General features: G+C 41.6%; 1 protein-coding gene across 5 annotated transcripts in view; it reads right to left on the bottom strand.

The window, feature by feature from the left end:
• The window catches only part of rab12 (RAB12, member RAS oncogene family), a 45,363-nt gene that overhangs the window by 13,508 nt on the left and 5,600 nt on the right, over positions 1 to 26,255 (bottom strand). For all 5 annotated transcript variants that reach the window (XR_011352558.1, XM_069922367.1, XM_069922365.1 and 2 more), the window contains exons 2-3: positions 7,520 to 7,580; positions 4,718 to 4,856 (exon numbers count right to left, since the gene is read on the bottom strand). Coding sequence is in view for 4 of the 5 variants with exons in the window: in XM_069922367.1 (XP_069778468.1) it covers positions 4,718 to 4,856; positions 7,520 to 7,580 (200 nt within the window). In the remaining variant the exon portion in view is untranslated. The remainder of the gene's footprint in view (positions 1 to 4,717; positions 4,857 to 7,519; positions 7,581 to 26,255) is intronic.

The raw sequence follows: 26,255 nt of genomic DNA, 5'->3' as shown, positions 1-26,255 counted from the left end.
AAAAAATACAATAAAACCCCGGTATCCGAAATTCAAACAACTGACAAAAACAAAAAAAAATAATTAAAATAAATAAGAATAAAATAATAGGCAAAAATAAGCAAGTTTAAAATGATAAAAGTAAATGTTCTCTGAAGTAAAAGATAAACCTTTGATGAAGATGGGAGCAAATATTCAGCCAGCGAAATCTGCTAGAGTTGTGTTTGAATAAAATGGCATCGCCCAGGATGAAGAGCTGGTTAATGCTGTTCGTTGATGGGATGACTCTCTGAAAATGTCTCTTTATCCCTGCTTAGTAAGAGTCAACGGTCTGATACTTTATCTGTAAACCTGGGGGAAGGGGAGGTTAATTACTGCAATGTTATTGTTCATCTTTCAGGGGGCTCTGTGGAGGGGGGAGGAACCTGCAGGTGGTGTGATGGTTAAACGTTTCCAAAGAATGGGACTGAAAATAAAGTAAAATGCTTTAAGGTTTGTATATCTATGCAAGAGAAGTTTGTTCAGTGGAAGTATAGTATTGTATTTTTGTCTTTTAAACCTTTATTGAGCTCCTTTCACACTGGCACCTTGTCCCAGTAATTGACAGCCAATCTACCGGTTAAGGGTCCATTCTGAAAACTCTTTAATTGGCACGCAGACATCATTAGATGCCAGGAATACTACCTAGGTAGGTAGCATTGTCCCCAGCATCTGATGACACCTTTGTGCCAATTAGCTCAGTGTGAAAGGGACATAGGGTATCCTGGGATAAAGTAGTGACACGTTGATTACGTTTTTGCATGAGTGCAGGAACGTGAAGGAAACAAAAAGATTAAAAATGTATAAACTTTGCCGACCTAGATAAACCTTTATAAATGTCTAAAGGACCACAGAAATGTCGCGGCAGGGGGGGGGGGGGGGGGGGGCGTGGCAAGATGGCGTAGGGAACAGACGTACCTTCCACACCTCTCCTGACTCTGATTTATTGTTTTGTCTTTAAGTGCCCGTTAAAGTTCTTTTAAAAGTTTACAAATAATAAGAGATGTTGGATTAGTGCCTAATGGTTTATATGCAAAAAAAGGTAAAAGAAAATATCAACAGACTGTTAAAAAACTACATTTTCTGAAATTGTCTGAGCCTACTTGTTTACAAGAAGCTAGGACTCAACGTAGAATGGATCCAGAGGAGGACGTGCAGAGTTCGGCATTGAAGCTTCGTTTTAAGCCGGTGAGGCTCTCTGAAGGTCGCACTCAACAGCTTTCAGACCAAGGGGCTGGACGGGTGCCAGTGTTTCGCACGGTGGTCACTGCAGGTGTTGTTGCTGAGGCTTTGACAGTTGAATCAGCTGGGGCGCCACCAGCTGGAGAGTTAAAGAGCTGTCATTCGACTGCTATAGTGGTGGCGCCGTAAAATGCATCTTCAATTACAACGGTTTTTCCAGACATCGATTCAGTGAAGATGATTAAAGAGATTTGGCTTAAAGATAACCCTGATCTTCAGTCTCCTGGCATTGCTGGGGGGACTTTGAGAGGGATTTTTATACGAAGTCAAACTGCTAGAAAAGATACTAAATTAAGGGAAGGGACAGAAGATCCCGTGGTCTCTAAGGAACAGCAAGACCCCATTATGCCTGAATCTACTTCTGTTGAAATGTCTGTTAAGGATCTTGAAGATAAGATATATTCTGTATCGAGTCACTTAGCTAATTTTGTGAACCTGTTTATTTCCAAGATTAATGCGATGGTGGAAGTAATTAATGGAGCTTTTAAGCTTGAAACCATTGAAAGATTTGAAATGTGTGATCAAGGTTTAGTCGATGCACAGGATCAACTGCAAGATGAAAATAGAATAATTGAAACATTGCAGATCCAAAATAAAAATTTAGCAAAAAAGGTTGATTATTTGGAGAATCAATCTAGACAGAACAACGTGAAAATTGTTGGTTTGCCAGAAGGCATAGAAGGACCAGATGCAAGAAAATTTTTTACTGAATGGATTCCACGAGTGTTAGGACAGGATAAATTCCCTGAAGGTTTAATACTGGAACGTGCTTATAGAGTTTTAAGAAGAAAATCTTTTTCAGGACAGAATCCAAGATCTGTTTTGATCCATTGTTTAAACTATTGTGACAGAGAGACAATTTTACGTACGGCTATTAGAAATGCCCAGCAAAATAGATCTCCTTTGATGGTTCAGAATAATCCAGTTTTTTCTATCAAGATTTGAGTCAAGAAATTATGTTTCAACGACGCGAATTTAATTCTGTGAAAGAACGGTTATGGAAAAAAAGACATAAGGGAACATTCAGGTATTCTGCAGTACTGAAGAGTTTTTAGGATGGAAATTAGCCAAAGTTCTTTGACAATCCTAAAGAGGTTATGGACTTTGCTCAGTCTCTACCAATCATGCAGTTTCAGGAACGATGTAGTCCTTCAAGGTCTCCAAAGAGAGTAGAGATGTAAGGTGGGATCCAGTTTTTTTAAAAGAAATGGAAGCAATGGTGACCGAAGTGGTAACGTTGATTTAAAAAAATAAATCTTTTATCTTTTTTTTGAGAAGAGTTTAAATAGTTTAAATAATGATGATAGTTTAATGAAATGGGAGTTGGGAGAGGGAACTGGGTGGGCACTAGTTTCCAGAAGTCATCAGCTACTTGTGAGTTATCTCACACCCAATATTTTGGGGGAGTTACCACTTTGGGCGGTTTAAACAGGAGGAGGTAGTTGTGACCTCCGACCTGTTTTTTTTTTCTTTTTAATTTTTGGGTTAAGAGTGAAGGTTTTTTTATTTTTTTTAAAAAATAAATAATTTTTTTTAAACTCTTTTTGTTTTCTGATTGTAATTGAGGGGGAATTAGGAGGTTTTTTTTCTCTCCTTTTTTTTCTCTTTTTTTTTGGGGGGGGTTTTTTTCTCTTTTTTCTTTCTTTTTTAAGAGGATGATATCACAGAAGATAATAAGTCAAAAATTGAGGATGTTGAATTAGATGAAGAGGAAGATGAGGGGAAAGGAGATAAGAAGAAAAAGAAGAAAATTAAGTACAAATACATTGAGGGAGAAGAGTTTAATAAAATTAAGTTAATTTCAATAGAGAATTTTGAAGATGTTATAAATGAAGAAAATGGAGAATTTTATAAGAGTTTGAAATTTTTTCTTTTTTTTTTCTTTTTTATATAAGGGGAGGGGAAGGGAATAAAAAGTTTATCTGATTGTTTTTCTAAGGGATGTTTTTGTTCTCTCGATGAATTATAAAGGAAACGGTATTAATGGAAATTCTGTATTTATGTATTATTAATTATGATTTTTTGAATAACAGATATGTGGTTGATATATGATTTTAATATTTGAACTTAGTTTTAAAGTGGATTTCATTTGCTAAATACATGTATTATGTTTGATTTAAATATATGTTTAAGGGTATTATTTTAGTATTGATATTTTTTTGTTGTTAGTAATTTTTTTTGTTGTTAAGTTTTATCCTTTTTTTGTAAATGGGGTTTTTTCTATTTTATTTACAATATTGTTAATTAATTCTTCACTCTTTATTTTGGGGGGAGGGTTGGACTAATTTTAAATTAGATGATTAATGTTGTGTTATAATTATTGGGGGGGTTAATTTGTGTAGTTTAATGATGTAGTATTCTAATTTTTATTATCTTATTTTTTTATTATTTCTTTAAATGTAATTTTTATTTTATTCATGTCATAAAATTTTAAATAAAGTTTAAAAAAAAAGAAATGTCGCAGCGGGGTAGAGAGAAATGGTGGCTCTGCCATCCCAGAATTTTGAATGGCAGAGAAACCCTTCCATGAATGCTCCCTACATTCAGGCCTTTTCCTGGTGCATGGAATTCTGGGAGGGTAGGTCCGCCATCGCTCTTTCCCACAGTCTTTATAAATTGAGTGCTATTGCCGCTAGAGCTTTCCCATGGTGTTTATAAATTGTGCTGCTATATATACTTTCTCACGGTCTTTTATAAAATTATAAAGGTTTATATAGGTTGGCACAACAACAGGGGCTGATGGGCTCATACTGTGCTGTACATAATGCTTAATTATGTTATAATTAGGTATGATTAATTTTGTTTAAATATAAGATCATACAACATTGATCAGGATTTAGGGCAGGTCCACCATCACTCGATGTGTCACTCTGATGTCACTGGTGGAGGATAGAATCCCCTGTCCCCGGGATGCCTTGTGATGAGTGTGAAAGTTAACGGTGGTCCAATGTGAAAGGCAAAAATGGCTTCCTTAACTAGTTCAATGAACGGCCAATCTACTGGTTAGCCAAGGGCTATTGTAAGAATAAGACTCAAGCAACCGGAAAATACACTTATCCAGCATCTACCAATCCCCACAGGTGCCGGATACCAGGGGTTTTACTGTATATAGATGAAATAAAAGGTTTATATCTGGAGTAAAGATAACTTGCTGTAATATAGCTGGTAGCTCAATATAAAACCATGAGAGAAAATAGAATTAAACTCCAAATTTTACTGCTCAAATATAATTTAAACTAAAAAGTTTGCTAAGAGAGAACATATATTCCAGCCACAATTTTTTTGGAAGCAGCTGGAATCAGAAACAAGGGGTGGTTAGCCAAAAATGATATTGGAATTTTACCAATTCTCTTAAAAATTCAAAATTGGTACAAATTTTTAAGAGGCTAAAAATACATTATAATAACCTTAATTTGATTTAACACTTCAAAGAACTCAAATAACATAACTTCATCACCTTGTCGATCATTTTCATCCATTTGGGGACATCTTCAAATGTTTCTTTTTTCGTGATGTCATATACTAAGATTATTCCTTTGGCACTTCTGTAGTATGCTGAAGTGATGCTGTTGAATCTCTCCTGCCCTGCAGTATCCCTGAGGAAAAAAGAAGTGATTCAAAAAGTTAAGAACAGTTTCACAGTTGGATGCAATGAAACACATGCATTATGCCTGGTTGTTTTCACCCTGCCACCATCTAGTCACGTTAGTAATAGAGGACTCTGAAAATGAGATCTGCATAAACAGTGATTTACTAAGCTAACCTTGATCAAAAAAGTGCTTAAACCACATACATGACAGTTGATCAAATGCCAGTCTTGAAAATGGAAAAAAGGACCTGAATACATTCTCAAGATAGCATGTTACAGAACCAATGCCTAAATGCGGCTTGATTAGCGTAGCAGTTAGCGCAACGCTGTTTCAGCGCCAGCGATTGGGATTAGAATTCCGCGCTGTCTGTAAGGAGTTCGTACGCTCTCCCAGTGTCTGTGTGGGTTTTCCCTGGGGCTACAGTTTCCTCCCACTGTTCAAAATGTACCCGGCGATGTAGATCAATTCAGTTTAATTGGGCATGGGCTCATGGGCCAAAAGAGTCTTGTTACCATGCTATAGGTCTAAATTTATATAAGCCATCAACTATAAATAATGAAATTAGACAGGAAAGTAGCCAAATGATAAGTAATTCAGGAAAGTAGGAGGTAATGGATTTAGAAAGATTTAACAATATAATCTAATAGTTATGAAAAAAACCCAGAATACTATTTGTGGAGGAATAATGGAATTTTGGAACGTACAAGTTGATTCTTAAAGATAGCATGTTCAGTTGATATGATGTTTTAAAAAAAGGCAGCCTTTATTAGCCAAGACATAGAATGTAGCTATCAGGAGCTTATGCTACAAATGTAAACAACACCAGGTTTAACTTGAATACCGCATCTGCTTTTTTGATTACATTACAAGAAAGATGTAATTTTGTTTAAAAATATGCCAAGGGGATTTGAGGATGCTGCCATATTTAACCACAATGAAAAATTGGACAAGGCAGGGTTATCTTGTTTGGAATAGCGGTGGTTGAAAGGAAGTTTAATTGTGGTGCACAAAATCTCAGAATAAAAACAAATTTCTCATTGCACAAGAGATAAAAAAAATGGTCATACCAGGGAGATGGGAAATGTTTCTTCCACTCCAATCAGAAGGTTGTAGGGATCTACCCAAAAGGACAGTGGAAGTTATCACATTTATCACATTTAAAAAGATATTTACTTGTGTACTTAAAGAGCCATGAACTACATGGTTACAAGACCTGCTACTGGAAGATGGAATTAGATTGGCAGCTATGTATTGACTAGGACTGTTTTGATGGGCTGAATAGCCTCTCATTGTTAAATATCTAAGATACTGCTCTTTTTTGGCGAAGAATCAAAGTTGATCAGTAATGTTGTGATCTTGATGGGGGCAGGAGAATTAACTACAAGCCTTATTGTAAATAATAAGCTCACAATACAATTTGAATAAAATACGTAGTACATTTTACCTTCACATGCTCCCGTAGAAACAGTGCTATTATTTGCCAGCCTCTTGCAGCCAGATCTTAAGAGTGACACAGATGAGGGATGAGAACACACAGACAGTTAGAAATTAGACTACGGTTAACTGAAGACTATGGATGATTAGGGAATCTCAGAGTTGTGCTGCAATCCAAAGCCAAAATCCTGCTGGGAAGTGGAGTGGGCTGGAATGGAGTGTTAGTAAAAAAAAAAAATTAATTATCATTCACAAGAGTTCACGACAACAGACAGCTGACAACAAAGCATGTGCCACACAGACTAATCTGCCACACCATCTGCATTACTCATTCTCTCTGATGGGATAGTGGAGCAGCCAGATGTAGTTTAGAAATACTGAAATCCTACCATAATATTAGTACACAGGGCAGCAGCGGTCCTACAAGCTTATTAAATCCTTTGTGTTAAATAAGACCAAGGAAAATTTTCTGTAACACTCAATATTGGCACAGGTGGTTTATACTCTGAGGACATGAAGACAGTTGTTTATTTTCTATTTACTTGCAAATCCTTGTATTTTGAGTACCATTTTACTTCTATTAAAATGAAAAAAAAATTTAAACAAATCAAATGCATTATCCAATCACTGGAATTACTGTACATGGCATGAATTAATAATGCTATTCAGCGCAGAAAAATGAATAAGATACTTCTTTATTTAGCAGGAAGACATTACACTGAGACAGATTATTTGAAACTGTTATTTCAAGTTCTCATGGTGCAGTCTGCTGCCAATTTAAGAGTTAAAATGCCACGGGTCATCGGTGTAACCGTTCTGCTACAAATGGCATGCTATAATAATTTATTTCCTCCCATAACACAGGCAAAAATACAGGGAAATGTCCAGCAGACACCCAGGGGAAGCAATTCCTTTCACAAAAGGAATGATCTAGACTCCTTATAACTAATAGAAATGAAATCAAGGCCACTGAAAAACAAACTGCCCAGATTATGATCAAAAAGCTAAAAATCTAGATCAAGTCAATATAGTTAAAAAATCTCTAACCTTTGCACAAATGCATTGAAATTCCAATTGGGCCCAAAACGTTGATGAGATACTTCATAAAGTATTGCTGCAGATCCTTACCAGAAGTGGAAAACCAGCCCATGCCAAGGATGAGATTGCAAGTGAAATTTCAAGTCAGAAGTAACAGAAATAAGCGCACAACATCCGGAACTACGTGGGTCACTTACCAGATTTGTAATCTAATTTTCTTCCCTCTTAGCTCTATTGATTTGATTTTAAAATCAACACCTATAAACAAATACAGTAAAAGAAAAAGGAGGAATAAGAAGTAAAAACAAATACCAGGTTGATTTCAAAAGCAAACATTTCCAACAGGATGCAAAATATTCTGTAAAAGCAAGTTTTTGTATCACAGGAAAAGGATAAGGAAAGATAAGCAACCCAAACATGATGGGATACTACTGTAACTTTCTGGGCACATGTGTGAAATCAACATAATATCAAGCATTAAATATTTTAGCAACATTTGCTAAATTACAACATATTGATTGTGTACAGGTGCACCCCGACTTGTGACCTATGCAACTTGCGTCCAGCCGCACATACAACAGATAATTTGTTAAAATATATATAGAAGAAACAATATCAAATTTACACAGTTTATGTTGTATTTGACAAACGATAACAGGGATAAAGGGCATGTAAGAGCCAAAATGTGCAGATTTACCTTGCTAGTTAAGTGTCGAAAGGCTTAGTGCGGCCATCTTGATTTCTGTGCGCACGCGCGAGTCTTCAGTTGGCACGTGAGCAGTTCACATATTGGAGTTTGGCTGGTGCATGCACGAGAGTTAAGTGCCCAAACAATATTGAATTTATTCCCTTAACTCTCGTGCATGCACCAACCGAACTCCAATGTGATCCCACCGCACATGTACAGAGGAATCAAGGTGGCCACACCCAACTTATAGACCCCAGGATGTCAACTAATAAGGTAAGTACGCACATTTTGGCTCTTACATGCCCTGTCAAATACAATATAAACCACATAAATTTTATATATTTTCTTGAAAGTTTTTAAAAGCACAATTCCTTTGGTTCACATCACGGTCGCAAGTTGGGGAGTACCTGTACTACATGGAGAGTAAGCTCTAAAAGAAATAAATGGTGCATTAACACGTAGCATGTAATATCACAAGATGCCACATTTCTCTTCTGGTATTTACAGTAGAGAAAGCCCTGAGGAATGTTACTGAACAGAAGACCTTGGGGTACAGATTTTCATGAATGTGGTAGTTTAGGTGGATAGGACGGTGAGAAAAGTGTGCTTCCTTCATCAGCCAGGGCATTGAGTGCCAGAGTTTGGAGTTATGTCACAGTTGCACCAAATGTTAGCCCATCTGCACTTGGAGTACTGTGTGCACTTTTGGTTGCCAATTTGTACGAATTATGTGACTAAGCTTGAAGGTGGAGAAAAAAAATACAGAGCTTGAGGAGGTGGTATGATGAGGTACATAAAATTATTGAAGGTAGGTAGTCAGTGTCTGTTTCCCCTGGTCAAAGTATGTAAAACTGGAGGGAGGACATTTATTTAAGATGAGAGAGATGTAGTTTAAAGGGAAACAGGATAAAATTCTTCATGCAAATCATTGGAATGTGGATTTAAACGGTAGAGGAGATGGCGGACAAGAACAATAACTTTGAAGAGGTATTTGAACAGGTACTTGAATGAGCAAGGCATAGAGGGATATGAAATTAATACAATCAAATGGAATTTGTACAAATCAGCATAGATGTGGTAGGTCAAAGGGACTGTGCTGTAAAACTACGACCAACCGCTGTACTACAGTTTGACTGAAATAATTGTACACTTCCAACATGCTACAGCCTTCCTGCTTTATATGGATTGGCTGTTTTGGCAGAACACTGATGTATAACTTGCTTTGCTTGGATTGTATGTTTACTGGTCTGAGAGTTTGTTGAAATCTTTTTTTTATATAAAAAAAGTTCATTATACAGGATGCAGTGAAAATCTTTCGTGTGCTGTCATATTTATAACATAACATAAATAACATAACAATTTACAGCACGGAAACAGGACATTAGGCCCTTCTAGTCCGCACCGAACCAAACACCCCTCTCTAGTCCCACCTCCCTGCACAATGCCCATAACCCTCCATCTTCTTCTCATCCATATATCTGTCAAACCTTTTCTTAAATAATACAATTGACTCCGCCGCCACTATTTCTCCCGGAACCTCATTCCACACGTCTACCACTCTCTCTTCCAAGTTGCTTTCTTGTCTTTTGGTTCACTTTGAATTTCATTTGCTTTGGCACAAATGCAAGTCTCGACAAGGTAATTTTCATAAAAGAGTTCTAACTGTGCTCTGGGACACCCATTCTCAACCCTTTTTTGGTTATGCCCCCCTCCCCGCCCCCCCCAAGACTCTGCTCAAAGTTTACAGGACCCTCTCCCCTGTGAAGCAGTGAACTTTAGTTGGCTTCTGTACTTCAACTGACCACAAAAATAAATTTCTGATTTCAGTCTATGGGCCCCATTAAATAAATGTGCAGTGGCCCCTGGGGGGGGGGGGGGGTGGGGTAAAATACAGCCCCCATTTAGAATGGCTGCTCTAGAACATGGTGCATGTGTTGGAGCAAATAATTACAGTATCCTTCTGACTTAAATGAACACCTAATTTCAGTTACTATTCATCTCAAATGGTCAGGGATAGCATGCAGTCACTTTGGCCCACAAGTCCACATTGACCATCAACAATCCATTTAGACAAATCCTACATCAATCTAATTTTTTGTTCCTCCCACGGTTTCATCCACTGCTTACACGCCAAGGGTAATTTACACTGGAAAATTAACCGCCAACCTGCATGTCTTTGGAATATGGAGGAAACACACAGTCACATAGAACGCACACAAACTTGATTAGATACATGGACAAATTAAATTAGCAATGCTAAAAAGTTGCCATTAAATAATATTTTACAAATGAAATGCTTTCATGTGTTATCCACACTCAACATCAATAAAGCTAACAACATTGAACCCAGGAATCACATGGATAATGTATCATGTAATCATCAAATATTTTAGACCACCTTTTCAGGCAAAAATAAGGGGTGGGGGGGGGGAAATATTGACTTTACACAGGCCAAACTTGGACCTTGATAAGTACCTGGACTTTCAAGAAATCAGGAGCTTGGATGGCCGGGACTGGGTGGTAAGTCTACTGTTGGGGCATCGAGAGCTCTGATGGGCGGGCGGTTAGAGTGTCAGGTGTTCCAGTGGGCAGATGGCAGGAGCAAGGGGTGTCGGGCGCTCAGATGGGTGGGCAGTCTTGGCCAAAAATGGGGTGGGGGGGGTGGGTCTCGAAATCCAAGAATACAGCATTCATCTGTTCCCCCCCTATGCACCGCACTAATTATATCCTTAAAGAACATCAATAAATTTGTCAAGTCGGTCCTACCCTTCCTGAATCCATGCTGCAGCTGCTTAATTGGAACAATTTCTATCCAGATGTCTTGCTATTTCTTTCGTAATAACCTCTTTATGCATTTTCACAACTACAGATGTTACGTTCATTGCCCTATAGCTAAATGCACAAAAGTGCTAGAGAAACTCAGCAGCTCACGCATCATTCTTTATGTCAAGCACGTTGGGCCTGAGCCCTTCATTATGGAACAAGCAAACAGCAGGCGGACGCATGAATAAAATGGTGGGAGGGGCAGGGGAGGAGCACAGCCCCACAGGCAGGAGGTCATAAGTGGACATGCGTGGGAGGGAGAGTACAAGAGAAAAAAAAGCTGGAAACTGATGGGGAAGGGGGTAGCTCTCTGAATGGAGAGGGGTGATAAGAGGAAAAGAGACAGAAGGATAGGGAAAGAGTTAGGCACAGGGGAGGGCCCTGACAGGAACCAGAGAGGTTTATGCCATCTGATTTCTTCCATACTTTTACCAACTACATAAAAACAAAAACAAAAATTATGATTTCCGTCTGTGGCCCCCTTAAATGTGCTGTAGGCCCCAGGGGACCCCATTCAAAAGTGACTAGAAATTCCATCCCTGATTTTTGTTTCCAGAACTTTCCCACCACTGAGGTTCAACTAAGGGATCATCTGTAACAGAATTTATGCCAATTTTTTCACACTTTTGAAGCAATTATTCAGTCCTCAGGCACCATCCCTGCATTAATAGATGTTTGGAAAAATAATAGGCAAGGCCTCAGCAATTTTGTCCCTTCCAGATAGTGACGTGGGACAAAGAAATGGCAGACAAACTCAATATGTATTTTGCATCCTATTTTCACTGTGGAAAATCCCAGAATGTCATGAGGCAGAAGTAGGTGTATTAGTATTACAAACTCCCATTTCATTAAGTGTGAATATCACTTTAAAGGCTAGTACAGGGAGCAACCATTCACAGCAGTGGAGAGACTGGGTGGCAACAACTAGTCCAGACTTGACCCAAATTCACTACTTTGGAGAGAAGAACCTTTGTTGTTTTTTCCAGGGACACAGGTGGAGAGAGAGAGATGTGAGTGGAACACTGAAGGAAGCAGCATTCATTATTGACCCACAGCCATCTCTTGAACACCGCTGAAATGACTCTGTACCATAATGGACAATTCAGTTCATTCTCCCTGTCAGAGGAATTATTGAACCCCACTGTGATCAAAGGAAAGGTCACTTTGATTGACCCATACCTGGGTTTTGGATGCAGGAGAATTGCTGCATCGGATCCTGATCATTATGCTGTCATTTCGATTGACTCGTACCTGGGTTTTAAATGCCTAGTGGAAATTACTCATTTCGTTTCCCCCACGCAAGGAAAAGGGGAGTTGTGACAACTGTTCGTAAAAAAGGTTCTTTTCTCTGGAAGAAACTCGACAAGGATTTGTGAGTTTTTGGCAGGCAGTCTGGTCACTCAGTCTCTCTCTCCTCCTTCATGATAACTTTTGTCCATCAGTTTAAAAGCCTGCATTTTGACAATGGATTTCTAAGGCTGAACTTTGGATGACTTTCCAGAATTGTGCCCAAGTTGTAATGATTTGGGTATCCCACACACATATGTACATTCACGCATAGTTGGGTTTGATTTGACTAATGGGTTATACTATTGGTTATTAGTAAAAAGTGTTTTCAAAGTAATATATAACATTGCCTTTTAGTGAATTTCTTTCGCTGCTGGTCTGTGACATTAACAGTAAGTAAAGATGAGAGGGAGGTTGAAAAGTCTGAAGGTGGATAAATCACATGGACCAGGTGGTCTATACCCCAGGGTTCTTAAAGAGGTAGCTGAAGAGATTGTGGAGGCATTTGTAGTGATCTTTCTGCAAAGGTTCTGAAGAAATGGAAAATTGCAAATGTCGAAATTATAGGTCAGTTAGACTGAACAATGCTTCGCAAGATGTTAGAATTTATTAAGATTGTGGTTTCGGGGCATTTAGAGGCCTACAGTAAAATAGGCAGAGGTCAGCCTAGTTTCTTTCAGGGGCAATCTTGCCTGACAAACCTTATTTTAAGGAAATAACTGGAAGGACAGATAATGGAGATTCAGTTTACTTGGATTTTCAGAAGGCCTTTTGCAAAGCACTGCACACGAGGCTGCTTTAAAAAAAAACCCATGGTATTACAGGAAAGATATTAGCATGGATAGAAAATTGGGCAACTGGCAGAAAGGAGAGATTGAGGATAAAAGGGGCCATTTCTGGTTGGAGCACAGTGCTCGGCGCTGGGACTGCTTCTTTTCACATTACATTTTAATGATCTGGATGAAAAAATTGATAGCTTTGTGGCAAAGGTTGAAGATGATACAAAGATACGAGGAAGGGCAGGCAGGTAGCGTTGAGGAAACATGGGAGTCTGCAGGAAGACTTCGATTCGGAGAATGGGCAAGGAGGTGAAGTGTAGAGAAGTTCATGACCAAGCATTTTGGTGGAGGGATATAGGAATGGACTATATCCGAAACAGGCAATGGATCCAGAAATCAGAGGTGTCTTGAGAATCCTCACGCAAAATTCCCTAAAGGTTAACTTGTGTGAATGTGGTAATAAAGGTAAATGCAATGCTAGCATTCATTTCGTTAAGGATAGAATACAAAAACAGGGCTGCAACATTGAGACTTTAAGTCAGGGGTGGACAACCTTTTAATTTAGACATATAGCATGGTAACAGGCTATTTCGGCCCATGAGTACATACCAGGGGTGTAGGTTAATTGGGTGGCATGGACTCATGGGCTGAAATGGCCTGTTACTATGCTATACATCTAAATTAAAAGGTTGGCCACCCCTGCTTTAAGGCATTGGTCAGACCACACTTGGTCTGCATTATGTATTGTGAGCAGTTTTGGCTACCTATTTAAGGATGTGTAAGCATCAGAGAGGTTTCAGAGGAGGTTCACGTGGACAATCTTTGGAACAAAAGGGTTATCATCTTATGAGGAACAATTGATGACTCTGGAACGGTCCTCCCTGGTGCTTAGAAGTATGAGGGAGGATCTCATTGAAGCCTATCGACTAGTGAAAGGCCGAGATAAAGAGGATTATTTCCAATGGTGGAGGAGTCTGGGGTCAGAGGGCACAGCCTCAGAATGCAACACCCCTTTAGAATAGAGATGAGTAGGAATTTCTTCTTCCAGAGCATGGTGAATCTGTAATTTACTACTGTGGAGAGCTGTGTAGGCCCACTCATTTGATGTATTTAAGACCAGGGTAGATGGTGAAGTGCCAGTTGATGAAGTAGACAAAGACGATGTGGTCAAACAATAATCATGGCTTTTATTAGCAGAAACTCATGGTACAACAATGAAAGACAATAGGTGCATCCACAGTTATACCCAACGGGAGTGTCCTTAACAGTAGAGATAATGCACAGCCAATGTTAGTACAGCAAGGCTCGCCAGAGGGGACAGGCAGCTTGGCAGACATTCACACAGATGGGTTCTTAATTAGGAAAGGAATCAAGGGTCACAGGGAGAAGGCAGGGGAATTGATATAATCAGCAATGATGGAATGCAGGGAAGACTTGATGGACCAAATGACCCAATTTTACTCCCCATGTCGTATGATCTTAATTTCAGTACATATGTACACTACAATGTACATAATTTTCAACCTCAGATGCATTCCATTTGAACCAAGTGATTTATCCAAATGGCTGCTCATCTTTCTAGACTCTTTCAAGTAAATTTTTGGCCTATCCAAGAATATAATTTTCTTTTGTGGAGTCGCCTTCAGTATCATTTCCCTTGAATTCTGATTTAATGAACTAATCTAGCAACAAACATGTAGTTTGCCTCCATAGATAAATTTCCTTTTTGGCCTCTGATCAACTGTCTTACAACTTCCTGTTCCTATTTCCCCAGAGTATGACTATGACTAACCACCCGCTTTGCTTTTTGACTTTGTCAGCATGTCCTGCAACAGCCTGTTTTTACTTGCTTGGACAACCTGATATAATGTGCTCTGTTTTCGGCTCTATTTTACTCTTCAGGATTTTGTTCATTCAGAGAGTTTTCTTTTAATTTCCCTACTCTTCTCCCTTAAGGTAAAACACTGATTGTGGCTGACCATTTCTATTTTAAAGGCCATCAATTAGAATTTTGGCTGCCAAGTTTTGTTCATTAACTTGCTCATCAACATCCTTTTCATTAATTAAGCTGGTGGCATAGGGTACAGCCCAGTAATGTAAATACATCTTCATTTTTTCTTTAATTCAAAATAGATAGATTTTATACTCTCTTCAGTATTGTAACACGCTCTTTAATAATGCAATTTCCTTTTCTTCCCTTTTCTGAAGACGTTATTGCTGTATCATTGGAATCAATGTGCTTAACTATATGTGGAGCCACAGGACTTCTTACTGTGGATAAACACAAGAGGACTGGGTAACTTGGGGCAGTCAATGGTACTGTCTTGAGAACAGTCAGTATTGTGGAACATCCTGAAGATAAACAAGTCTCCTGTGCCTGATCAGATATATCCAAGGACACTGAGGGAAGCTAGAGAGGAAACTGCAGGCACCCTGGGCTGAGATATTTCAGTCCATGAAAGCAAATGTTGTGCCTCTGTTCAAGAAAGCCTGGGAACCTTAGGCCAGTGAACCTAACATCTGTGGTCAGTGATGTCTGAGGGAGAAGATAAACATGCACTTGGATGGACAATGGCTGATTAGGGATAGTCAATTAAATAAGAAAATTTGCAAATGCTGGGGTCAAGTGAAATTCACTAACGGCTGGAGAAACACAACATGTTGTGCAGTATCTATAGGAAGAAAAGATTAAGGCTTTAAGCCTCAAGATTCAAGGAAAAACAAGTCGATGCATAAATAAAAAGGTGGACGAGGGGGAAGGAGGAGGAGAGAATTGGGAGGAGCATAGACTAACAGGTGGGAGGACAGAAGTCAAAGAAACTGGGAAGTGATATTGGGAGAGGGCAAAGGGCCAAGGGTAGCTCTCTGACTGAAGGAAGTGAGGGAATGAGGAGCTGGAGGCACAAGGTGAGAGAGACCAGGGAGGGGTAAAATTAGAAAAGTCAATATTAATGTATTTGGTTGAAGACTGCCAAGACTGAATACAAGATGCTGTTCCTCCAAAATTTACGGGTGGCCTCGATTTGGCAGTATACGAGGTCACAGACACGTTGATGTGGCAATGGTGCGTGAATTTAAAATGGTTGGCCACTGGGGAGGTCCTTAATGTTATAGCAAACAGAGCCAAGGTACTCAAAGAACAATCTCCCAGTCTGGGTCCAGTCTCCCAGATATCGGGAGCGCTGGACACTGTAAGTGACCCCTTCAGATTCACAAGCAGTGTTGTTTCACTTGGAAGGATTTTTTGGGGATCCAAAGAGTGGTGAGGAAGGTGTTGTACTTCTTGCAGTTACAGGGTAGGTACCAAAGAGGAAAAAAACAAATCAGATCTTTATAAGTTGAGCTGAGGAATAGTTAATTGAATTTAATACAGGGAAATGTAATATTTTGGATTTTGGGAGGTCTAGCATAGAATGATAGAGATCTGGGATTGTTGCAGAGCAGAAGGATCTAGGAGTCCATGGTACTTGAAAGTAGCATCACGTGAAGAAAGGGTGGTCAAAAAAGCTTCCAGCACATTGGCCTTCATCAGAGAATGAAGTATAGAAGTAGGGAGGATATATTGCAGATTTACCAGAATTTGGTGGTCCTATTTGGAGTACTGCAACCAGCTTTGGTTACCCTACTACAAGAAAAATGTCAAGCTAGAGAAGATTTACAAGGATATTGACAGTTCTCAGGGGCCCGAGCTATCGAAAGGGATTGAGCAGGCTGGGGCTTTATTCCTTGGAGTGCAGGAGGGTGAGGGGTGATCTCATGGAGGAATACAAAATCTGAGAGAAACCGATCAGGTGAACACAAAGAATCTCTCCTTTGCCAAGAGTAGGTGATTTGTACCAGAAGACAAAGATTTAAGGTGAGTGGGCAGGGGATGGCAGGCCGTTGGGAGAACTTTTACAGGAACCTAGGGTAACTTTTTATTTTTACGCCAAGGGTGGCGAGTGTACGAAACAAGCTGGCTGCCAGAGGTGGTGGTTGCGAGATAATATTTGAATGTTTATGAACAAAATTGGGCACATTCATGGATAGGTTGGGGTTAGAGGGATATGGACCAAACACAGGCAGTTGGGATAATGCAGGTGGGCCTTTATGTTTGAGGCCCACTGTTGTAAATAAATGACAGCCACAATGTCAGTGCAGACTAACTCAATGGTTTACTAATTACATACTACAAGCATTTCTATGAAGCATTCAGTATAGCCCACATCATCCTGTGCACATAATGGAGTCATAGCCAACGTGGACAGGTTGGACCAAAGGGCCTGTTTCCATGCTTTAGGACTATAATTGCTCCTTACAGTTCACCAATCTTGCTAAATGAATTTTTTATTTTTTGTGTGCAACATAAATTTATCTTAAATATTCTTGTCCTCAATCGAGGTGCTGTTTAAAGATTTTTTTTGTTCTGGTGCTGTGGTTCTGTAGGTATATTGTTTGTCTGTATGCGAGTTATATCTGGTTTCGCACCCTGTCTCGTTAGGTTGTACCTCTACAATCAGATGACAATAAACTGGACTTGATTATATCTCAATCCTTTTCACACCCGCTTTCTCCTTTTCAATGTTACCTTCCTCTGCCAAATTAATTTAAATTAGTAATTTCTGATGATTCACCCTCCTGAACAGTCCTGAACAGAACCCTGCCTCAAAACCTGGGAACAGACACTGAGGGGTACAGGGGTTTGTGAGGGTGCATCATTATTTTCCTTCTTGGTGAGCTTAGAAGACATTGAGTGAAGCAAAACTACTTGTGTATCTGTGGGAGTGATCTACTGTTTCCGGTGCTCCCTTTGTCCTGTACATTGGACAGATTGGGCGCAGACTGGGAGATCACTTTGCTGAGAACCTTCACTCTGTCCACATCAGTGTCAGGGACCTCCTAGTGGCTAATTACTTCAATTCTGCACCCCACTCCCATACTCAACAGATCTGTTCATGGCCTCATGTACTATCTCACCGTCCACCTGTAAATTGGAGGAACAACACTTGATTTTCCGTCTGAACCTTCTCCAACCAGATGGCATTAACATCAACTTCTCTGGTTTCTGCTAACCTATTCTCGGTTCTCTCTCCCTTCCCCTTCTTTCCTCCAGCTCTCCATCCCCTACCCGCTCTATTTAGAGTCATCCCTCCTTTCCCTGCCTGCTAGTGTGCCCTTCCTCCCTTATCCACATTTGGGATCATGCTTCCCTCCTCCCCATTTTGTTCGGGCGCTTGCAGTCATTTTCTCTTGATGAAAGGCTCAAGCCAGAAATGTTAATATTTCTCTTTGCTATATAAAGTCCACTGTTTGATCTGCTGAGTTCCTCCAGCATTTTGTTTTTACCTCAACCACAGTGTTAGCAGACTTTTGTGTTTTCCCTCCTTAGAAGCTCATCTGGAAAATATTTTGCAGTTAATGATACGACCTTGTTTTGCCTTGTAGGATTTTATGGCATGCATGTCCTACCACAGCTTCTAAGTACTAGTCTGTAATATCCTTCATTTGCTTAAGATTCTTGATCAGATCTTATGTAAAATATTACATTCAAAGATGTATTGATTCAAGATTCTTTTATGTAATAGATATTACACAAAATTGGATTTAGTCTGCCATAAGGCTGAGAAAGTTTCACCATCAGCAGAAATTGCCCAGTGCCCCTTTAAACCAGAGAAAGCAAAACAGTTCCTTCAGAGCTCATTGATTCGCAACCAGTGTTCCTGTGGCCTCTGCAGCCACAGACTTCCACCCTTGGCAGCCCGATTCTGATGGTTTTCAGTATGCAGTAGTCCCTAGCGTGGTGTGAGTCCTTTGACTGAAAGTCACCAGTCACCTGCAACGCGCGAGTCCCTCGCCTCGAGTCACTAATAGTCCGTTACCAGTTTTCTTCGGCCACCGAGATCCTCACTGTTTCACTGTCCATGAGGTCAACATCTCCCTCTCCAACAAAGGGTGTTCCTTTTTCTGGTGCCCTGCCCTAGTCCTCTGCTTCCCTGCTTCTATCTTGGGCTCAGACTCCGTGGTCACAGGATTTTAAAATAAAGTTGTTGGCTCCTTCAACAGTCTGTACGGAGCTGTTGGTAGTTGGATTGGGCAGTAGAACTCTGCTGAGGGGCAGTGGGTTTCCGCTCCCACTCTTCCTGCTCTGCTATTTTTTCTAGCTCCCCACTATGACTACCAGCCCCCCCACATCTCCATCGGGCACACAAAACTCAAAACGGTCAACCAGTTTACCTATCTCGGCTGCACCATTTCATCAGATGCAAGGATTGACAACGAGATAGACAACAGACTTGCCAAGGCAAATAGCGCCTTTGGAAGACTACACAAAAGAGTCTGGAAAAACAACCAACTGAAAAACCTCACAAAGTTAAGCGTATACAGAGCCGTCGTCATACCCACACTCCTGTTCGGCTCCGAATCATGGGTCCTCTACCGGCATCACCTACCGGCTTCCACCAGCGTTGTCTCCGCTCCATCCTCAACATTCACTGGAGCGCTTTCATCCCTAACGTCGAAGTACTCGAGATGGCAGAGGTCGACAGCATCGAGTCCACGCTGCTGAAGATCCAGCTGCGCTGGGTGGGTCACGTCTCCAGAATGGAGGACCATCGCCTTCCCAAGATCGTGTTATATGGCGAGCTCTCCACTGGCCACCGAGACAGAGGTGCACCAAAGAAGAGGTACAAGGACTGCCTAAAGAAATCTCTTGGTGCCTGCCACATTGACCACCGCCAGTGGGCTGATCTCGCCTCCAACCGTGCATCTTGGCGCCTCACAGTTCGGCGGGCAGCAACCTCCTTTGAAGAAGACCACAGAGCCCACCTCACTGACAAAAGGCAAAGGAGGAAAAACCCAACACCCAACCCCAACCCACCAATTTTCCCTTGCAACCATGTCTGCCTGTCCCGCATCGGACTGGTCAGCCACAAACGAGCCTGCAGCTGACGTGGACATTTACCCCCTCCATAAATCTTCGTCCGCGAAGCCAAGCCAAAGAAAAGAAGAATTCACAAAAAAAATTTAAGGCTAAAAAGTTATTGCCTTGAGGTTAGAAAAAAAATTAACAATCCAATTGAGATATGCAGTGTTAATGGGTTCCACTACTAATGACAGATAGTCAAATATTTCCCCTGAATCAAACCTTTCTAATCTTGTACTGAGGCTTTTAAATCAAGTGAGACCTTTTCACACAAGATAAGCGCAATTGGAGAAGCTAAATACAGATTGAGTGATTGTTTTGTGAAGCACATAGGCTATGATGACAGGAGCTTCCTTTACATACTACCATTTTAGTTGTCAATTCCACTGCTATTCGGCATCTATCAGCAGCTTCCATGACTGCCATAATGAGGCCCATCGTAAACTAGAGGAACACCTTATCTTCTTCCTGGGCATTTTGCAATCTTCTGGAAAGAAGATTTAAGTTTCTATCTTCACACAATCTGTGCAAGTTATACCATATACACACAATTATAAGAGCACACTCACTCTTTCTTCAGCACAAAAATGAGGCGAACTTCTTTATTCTCCTCCCGGAAAACACCTCGCACCAAATCCTCCCCTGTCCTTTCCTTTTAATTGGCTCTCCACCACGCAGGTGACCATGGTGCTCCTAATCTCCTCCTCCTCCACATGGCCCATCACGCTGTTGGCACTCCCCCATTACTGCTCTTGTGCACTGCCCCGGATAGGTCACGAGCGGCAACCGGCTCTACTTCCAGCTCACACAAGTATGCAATTGCAACACCCCTCTCCCAGCTCCCCCCCCCCCCCCCCACCCTGAGTCATGTGAGGTGGCAATTGACTGGATCGGTCCTGCCATTTAATGATCTGGAGGGCTGAGATTCTGGCCTGATTTAGCTGGTACTGCAATGCAGGCAGTGGATGATCCAACTGGCAGGATTCCAGCTGTTTCTTTGGTGGTGGTAGCAATGAAGAAAGCGGTTTGTTGTTGTTGACTTCACATGATCAATGGAGACCAAATCATTCCCATTCTGCTGGATCACAAAATTTTGTGGATGGAGTATGACCTCACAAGGGCCATCATATACACTGCACACGTGTGCAGTGTTGCAAATCATCTGGCACATACACTGCAGTTGACGCAAGTCACATAGGTGTTGGTCTGAGCAGTCACATGCTTTCCCATAGCTGGTCAACATAATCGGACCTCCATGGATTAACTACCACCTGGGCTCCTAGGCTGAGCTTTAAGTAAGGCTCTCCCTGACCTCCCCCCACCCCCTCCCCCACCGGGCCCACCCTTTGTTGAATAGAATAAATTGACATTGTTATGTTAAATAACATGGCGGGGGGGGGGGGGGGGGGGGGGAGAGTCTCCAAATGCTCCCCCCCCCTTCCGGGCCCCTAGGCTTAAGCCTACTCAGCCTATGGATAATCCACCACTAAATTGGACCGATCATATAGCATAGATACCATACAAGGGATCAACAAATTTGCCAGATTGAGACAGTGTAGTGCAGTGTGCACACCAAGGGGGACCATGGGCAAACATTCGCTCCATGGATACACATGACCACCTGCTGTCAATGCAGTTTATAAATGGTGGTGGAAATGCTCAACAAGGCTGGTGGAGACTGTGGATGTAAACTGTAGTCTGAATGCAGGTGGTGACCAATTTTAAAAAAAATCAGTGAGAGCTCGGAACAGTGCAGACTCAAACTGAGACCCTTGATCTGTCAATGATGCCTGGAACATTGAAAACTAGAATCCAACAATCAACAAAAGCCTGAGCGACAGTCTCTGTAGAAATATTGGTGACAGGAATGGCTTCGTGCCACCTGGCAATCCAATCCTCACACGCAAGTAGATAAGTGTATCCTCTTGATGGTAAGAACAGACGAAGTCGAAGTGCTTGGGATTGCAAAGAGAATCTAGTTCCAGAAAATCTTCAAATCTGCATTTTGTGTGTCTGGAGACTTGATTATCCAACATTCCGCTTAACACGAGGCCAGGTAAACTGCTCCGTAATTAGCTTGAATGACGCTCTCCTGCCTGGATGAGACAAGTTATGGAGGACACTGAAAACATCCCGCCACATTGTTGCAGGTACAAATGGCCTTGGTCTACCTGTGGAAAAGTCACAAGCTAGTGTTTCACCTGAGTCATCCAGGTGTACATCTATTAAGTGGAGGCTTGTGTGGATCTGATGGTACCAGATGAGATCTGGATTAGTATGTTATGCACAAGCCATGGCAGTGAAATAAATTGTAGTCATTGCATGCAAGGCCTCTACGTCGTGCCTGGTTAGGGCATCAGCCACTGCATTCATTAACCCTTGGATGTGCCGTATATCCAGAGAAAATTGAGATGAAATCTAAGTGCTGAACTTCATGTGGTGAGTAGTGGTGTACACTTGTTTGCATGGCATGTATAAGAGGTTGGAGGTCTGTATAAATGACCAAAACAATGGAAGTGTTTCGTTGTGAGGTAGATGGCTCGGAGTTCTCACCTGAACGTGCTGTATTTCCCTGAGCAGGTGACAGCTTGGCTGAAAAGAATACAGCATCTGAACGTGCTGTATTTCCCTGAGCAGGTGACAGCTTGGCTCCAACCTCCCACCTTCTTACACAGCTCCCACGGCATAGAGAGGCATCCGTGGTAAGAGAAAGCAAGGCATTGGGCTTCTGGTGTACAAACCTCGTGGCATTTGTGAAGTGTAGTCTTCACATTATTAAAAGCAAAAACAGCATCATTGCCCAAACACAATGGTCTTTTAGAAGCTGATTTATCTGATCCTTTGAGTTGGTCAGTCAGGGACAAGAGAAATGCAGCTGCATTTGGCAGGAAACGGTGGTAGAAATTCATCAACCCTAAAAAAACGCTGTAACTGGCCAAAAGTAATAGGACTAGTAGTCTCAAATTTCTCATTCCTTTGTTTTATCTGGGAATGTACGGGCAGTATGGATGGTGTAGCAGTTTGAGCATTGCCTTTACAGCACCAGCGATCAGGACCAGGGTTCGATCCCATGCTGTCTGTAAGGAGTTTGTATGTACTTCCTGTGTCTGCGTGAGTTTTCCCTGTGGGCTCTGGTTTCCTCCCACCCTCCAAAATGTACTGGGGGTGTAGTTCAATCAGGTGTAATTAGCTTGTGGACTGAAAGTCCTTTACTGTGCTGTATGTCTAAATTTTAAAATTAATACCGTCCTTTGTAACTTTATGTCCTAAAAATACAAGTTCAGCAGCACGCATTTAGTCAGATTATAATGCCAAACTCATCAAGTCTCTGGAACAGTGTCAAAAGATGGTCCTTGTATTCCTCTTCATCGACGCTTGCCGCAAGATTATCGTTAATGTAGGTATACACAAAATAGTGGTCAGAGAGTCTGTGGCCCGTAAACCTCTGGAATAATTGAGTTGTGCTCCGCAAACCAAATGGCAGTCAAAGAATTACTGCTATCTTGGCAATATCAGAAGTAGGCGCGCATCAGGTCCATTTTTGCAAATACACGTTTGCCTTGCAAGTTTGCAGAGAAATCATGAAAATTTGGAATGTTGTATCGATCAATAACGATGAAACTGTTCAGCTCACAGTAATCACCACATGGCCACCAATCTCCCAGAGACTTCTTTGGGACAATATGTGGTGGTGATGCCCAGCAACTGTCAGATCTATGAATTATTCCCAGTTCCTGCATGTGCTCAAACTCACCTTTGCAATTTTAAGACAATCCGGGGATGATCTATGAGCTCACGCTACAACTGGAGTACCTTAGGTCTCTATGTGGTGGGTTATTGCAAGTTTGAAATCTCTTCAATTTCAGATTCCCCAAAGTGGACCGCCTCATTTCCAAGATGATGTCCAATCCCTTCATATCTCCATCCACCATTCAGAAGGTCTTAAACAACTTCTCCTTCAACTCGTCTCAATTCCTCCAAGTCAAAAGCAGTAGCCAAGGGGATCTGATGGGTCCCAGCTATGCCTGTCTGTGGGCTTTATGGAGCAATCCATGCTGCAAACCTACACAAGTAAGACCCCTCAACACTTCCTCTGGAATATTGAGGACTACATTGGGGGTTGCCTCATGCTCGTCAACTTCATCCACTTCACAACCAACTTCCCTTATTGGATCTTTGTATCTCCACCTCAGTAAACAAACTTTCCACTGACAAAGCCACCAACTTGCACAACCACCATGACTACACTTTCTCACACACTATCCCTTGCAAGGATTCTATCCCCTTCTCTCATTTGCTCTCAAGATCTACTACATCTCTTCCCAAGATGAAGTCTTCCAGTCTGGATTTTCTGAAATGTCTGCCAAAAATGTGGCTTCCCCTCCACCACCATCAACTCAGCCCTCATCTGCATCTCTTCCATTTCCTGCTCAACTGCCCTGATCCCCTCCACCCCAAGTATAACAAACTTAGAGCTCCCCCTTTATCCTCATCTACCTGTGCATTTAACACAACATCCTCTGGAATTTCTGGAACTTACAACAGGATCCCACTACCAGACACATCTTCCCCTCTTGGCCTTCCGATGAGACTGCTCCCTCCATCACTCCCTCATGCACTCATCTCTCCCCAGCATCTTCCCTTGGCTGCAGGAGATGCCACACGTGCCCACACCTCCTCCCTCATCACAGTCCGGAGCCCCAAACAGGCCTTTCAAGTGAAGCAACACTTCACTTGTGTATCCACAGGACTGATGTACCGCATCCAATGGTCCCTTTGTGGCCTTCTCTACATCGGAGAGACTGGGCGCAGATTGGCAGATAGCTTTGCTAAGCACCTTCGGTCTGTCTGCATCAGTGACAGAGACCTCCCTGTAGCCAAACATTTCAACTCACATGTCTGTCCATGGCCTTGTGTATTATCCCACCAAGATCACCTGTAAATTGGAGGATCAACACCTCCCCTCTACTATTTTAATCGGACACCTGCCGATATTTTTTCCATACCTTGATGAAGGATTCAAGCACGCAACGTCAATTAGGTATTTTTACCTTTGGTATATAAAGGACACTGCTTGACCTGCTGAGTTTCTCCAGGTTTGTGTTTAATTATTGCATGTTTAATGTCCCCATATCGATATGATGTGGTTACTAAGCCAGGGAAATGCTTGAGCAATCCTTGGAAAGGGCAAGAGCTAGGTTGGATGGTGACAACCTTTGAGGGATGACAAATGCAGCTCCCTTGCATACAGGTGCTGCGGTCCACAACACAGTGATCCTTCAAGTCCACTAGCAGGGAAAAATGTCACAGAAAATCCACACCCATGATGGAATTCACTTATTTGCAATTGTGAAAACTGACCAAAATGGTTTACTGAGACCAAAATCCAGCATTAATGACCTATGTCTGAATATGAGAATCGTTTGCAGCAGACAAAACATGACATGTTAAGGTGTATATGCTTGAGGGACCACAGAATGGAAAAAAGTTAAACGTCCGAGAGATGGTCTTTGAAGAAATGGTGTGCCTGAGTTGCCCATGAGCAGCAGTTGCCTCTACTGCTGGCCTCCGCCACGTCTCTGACGTGCACGATTCTAACCAGGCTGGAATTGGGGTAAATTCCATTGGGTGGTTAAGGCCTGGAGTTGCACACTGAGGGCTGCCATTTGTGACTCCAGCTCATTCATCTTCTGCTGACTGGGCGATGTAGCCTGTTGTTCCAGGTCTTTTTTCTCCCACTGATTGGGGGCAGTTGCTAATGCCTTCAGCTTCATTGCAGAGGTCGTGGACGTAACGAGGTCAGAGTGTCTCACTAACATGCCGAGGGTGGACACCCGAAAGACACTTAGCAGGTGTCATTGAATTCGAAGGGGCAAACAACAGAGGAATCTCTGCTTCTATACTTCCCCTTCAATAGGCTCTTCTCCATCCAGCCCGACTTTCTCAACATCTGTGACGGTTTTCTGTCGCCTAGACTATTGTCGCCTAGCAGTTCAGCAATGCAAGATTCCTGGGATGGCCAAATCTGCCTCAAAATAACAACCTTAAAGATGGGAAGTTTTCAGATGTATTAAGTAGAACATCTTTCACTTCACAGCCAAACTGTTTTGGGAGTTGCGCCACAAGCAAACCTAATTTTGCCTTCTGACACATCACATTTAGCGAGGAGAAATGCGCATCGAGATTTGAGAACCATTCCTGCACACTGTTGGTAAAAAGGGGGGGTGAACCTCAAGTTGACCTCCCCAACTGCACCAGTAATGGGTTCATTCTCATATCTTTCCATTTTTACTCAAACGTTGTCATGAACCATCAGGATCATCACTGGTAGAGATTGCAAGTTATATGATAAACACAAATTACAAGAAAACACTCACTCTTTCTTTAGCGTAAAAATGGCGCCGACCTTCTTTACTCTCCTCCAAAGCACAACTTCTCTTCTCAAAAAGACAGCC

Source organism: Narcine bancroftii, chromosome 2 (genome assembly GCF_036971445.1).
Source record: "Narcine bancroftii isolate sNarBan1 chromosome 2, sNarBan1.hap1, whole genome shotgun sequence".
Classification (NCBI taxonomy): Eukaryota; Metazoa; Chordata; class Chondrichthyes; order Torpediniformes; family Narcinidae; genus Narcine; species Narcine bancroftii.
Note: the sequence above shows the minus strand (reverse complement) of the source record. Positions and strands in the feature narration are given on the sequence as shown.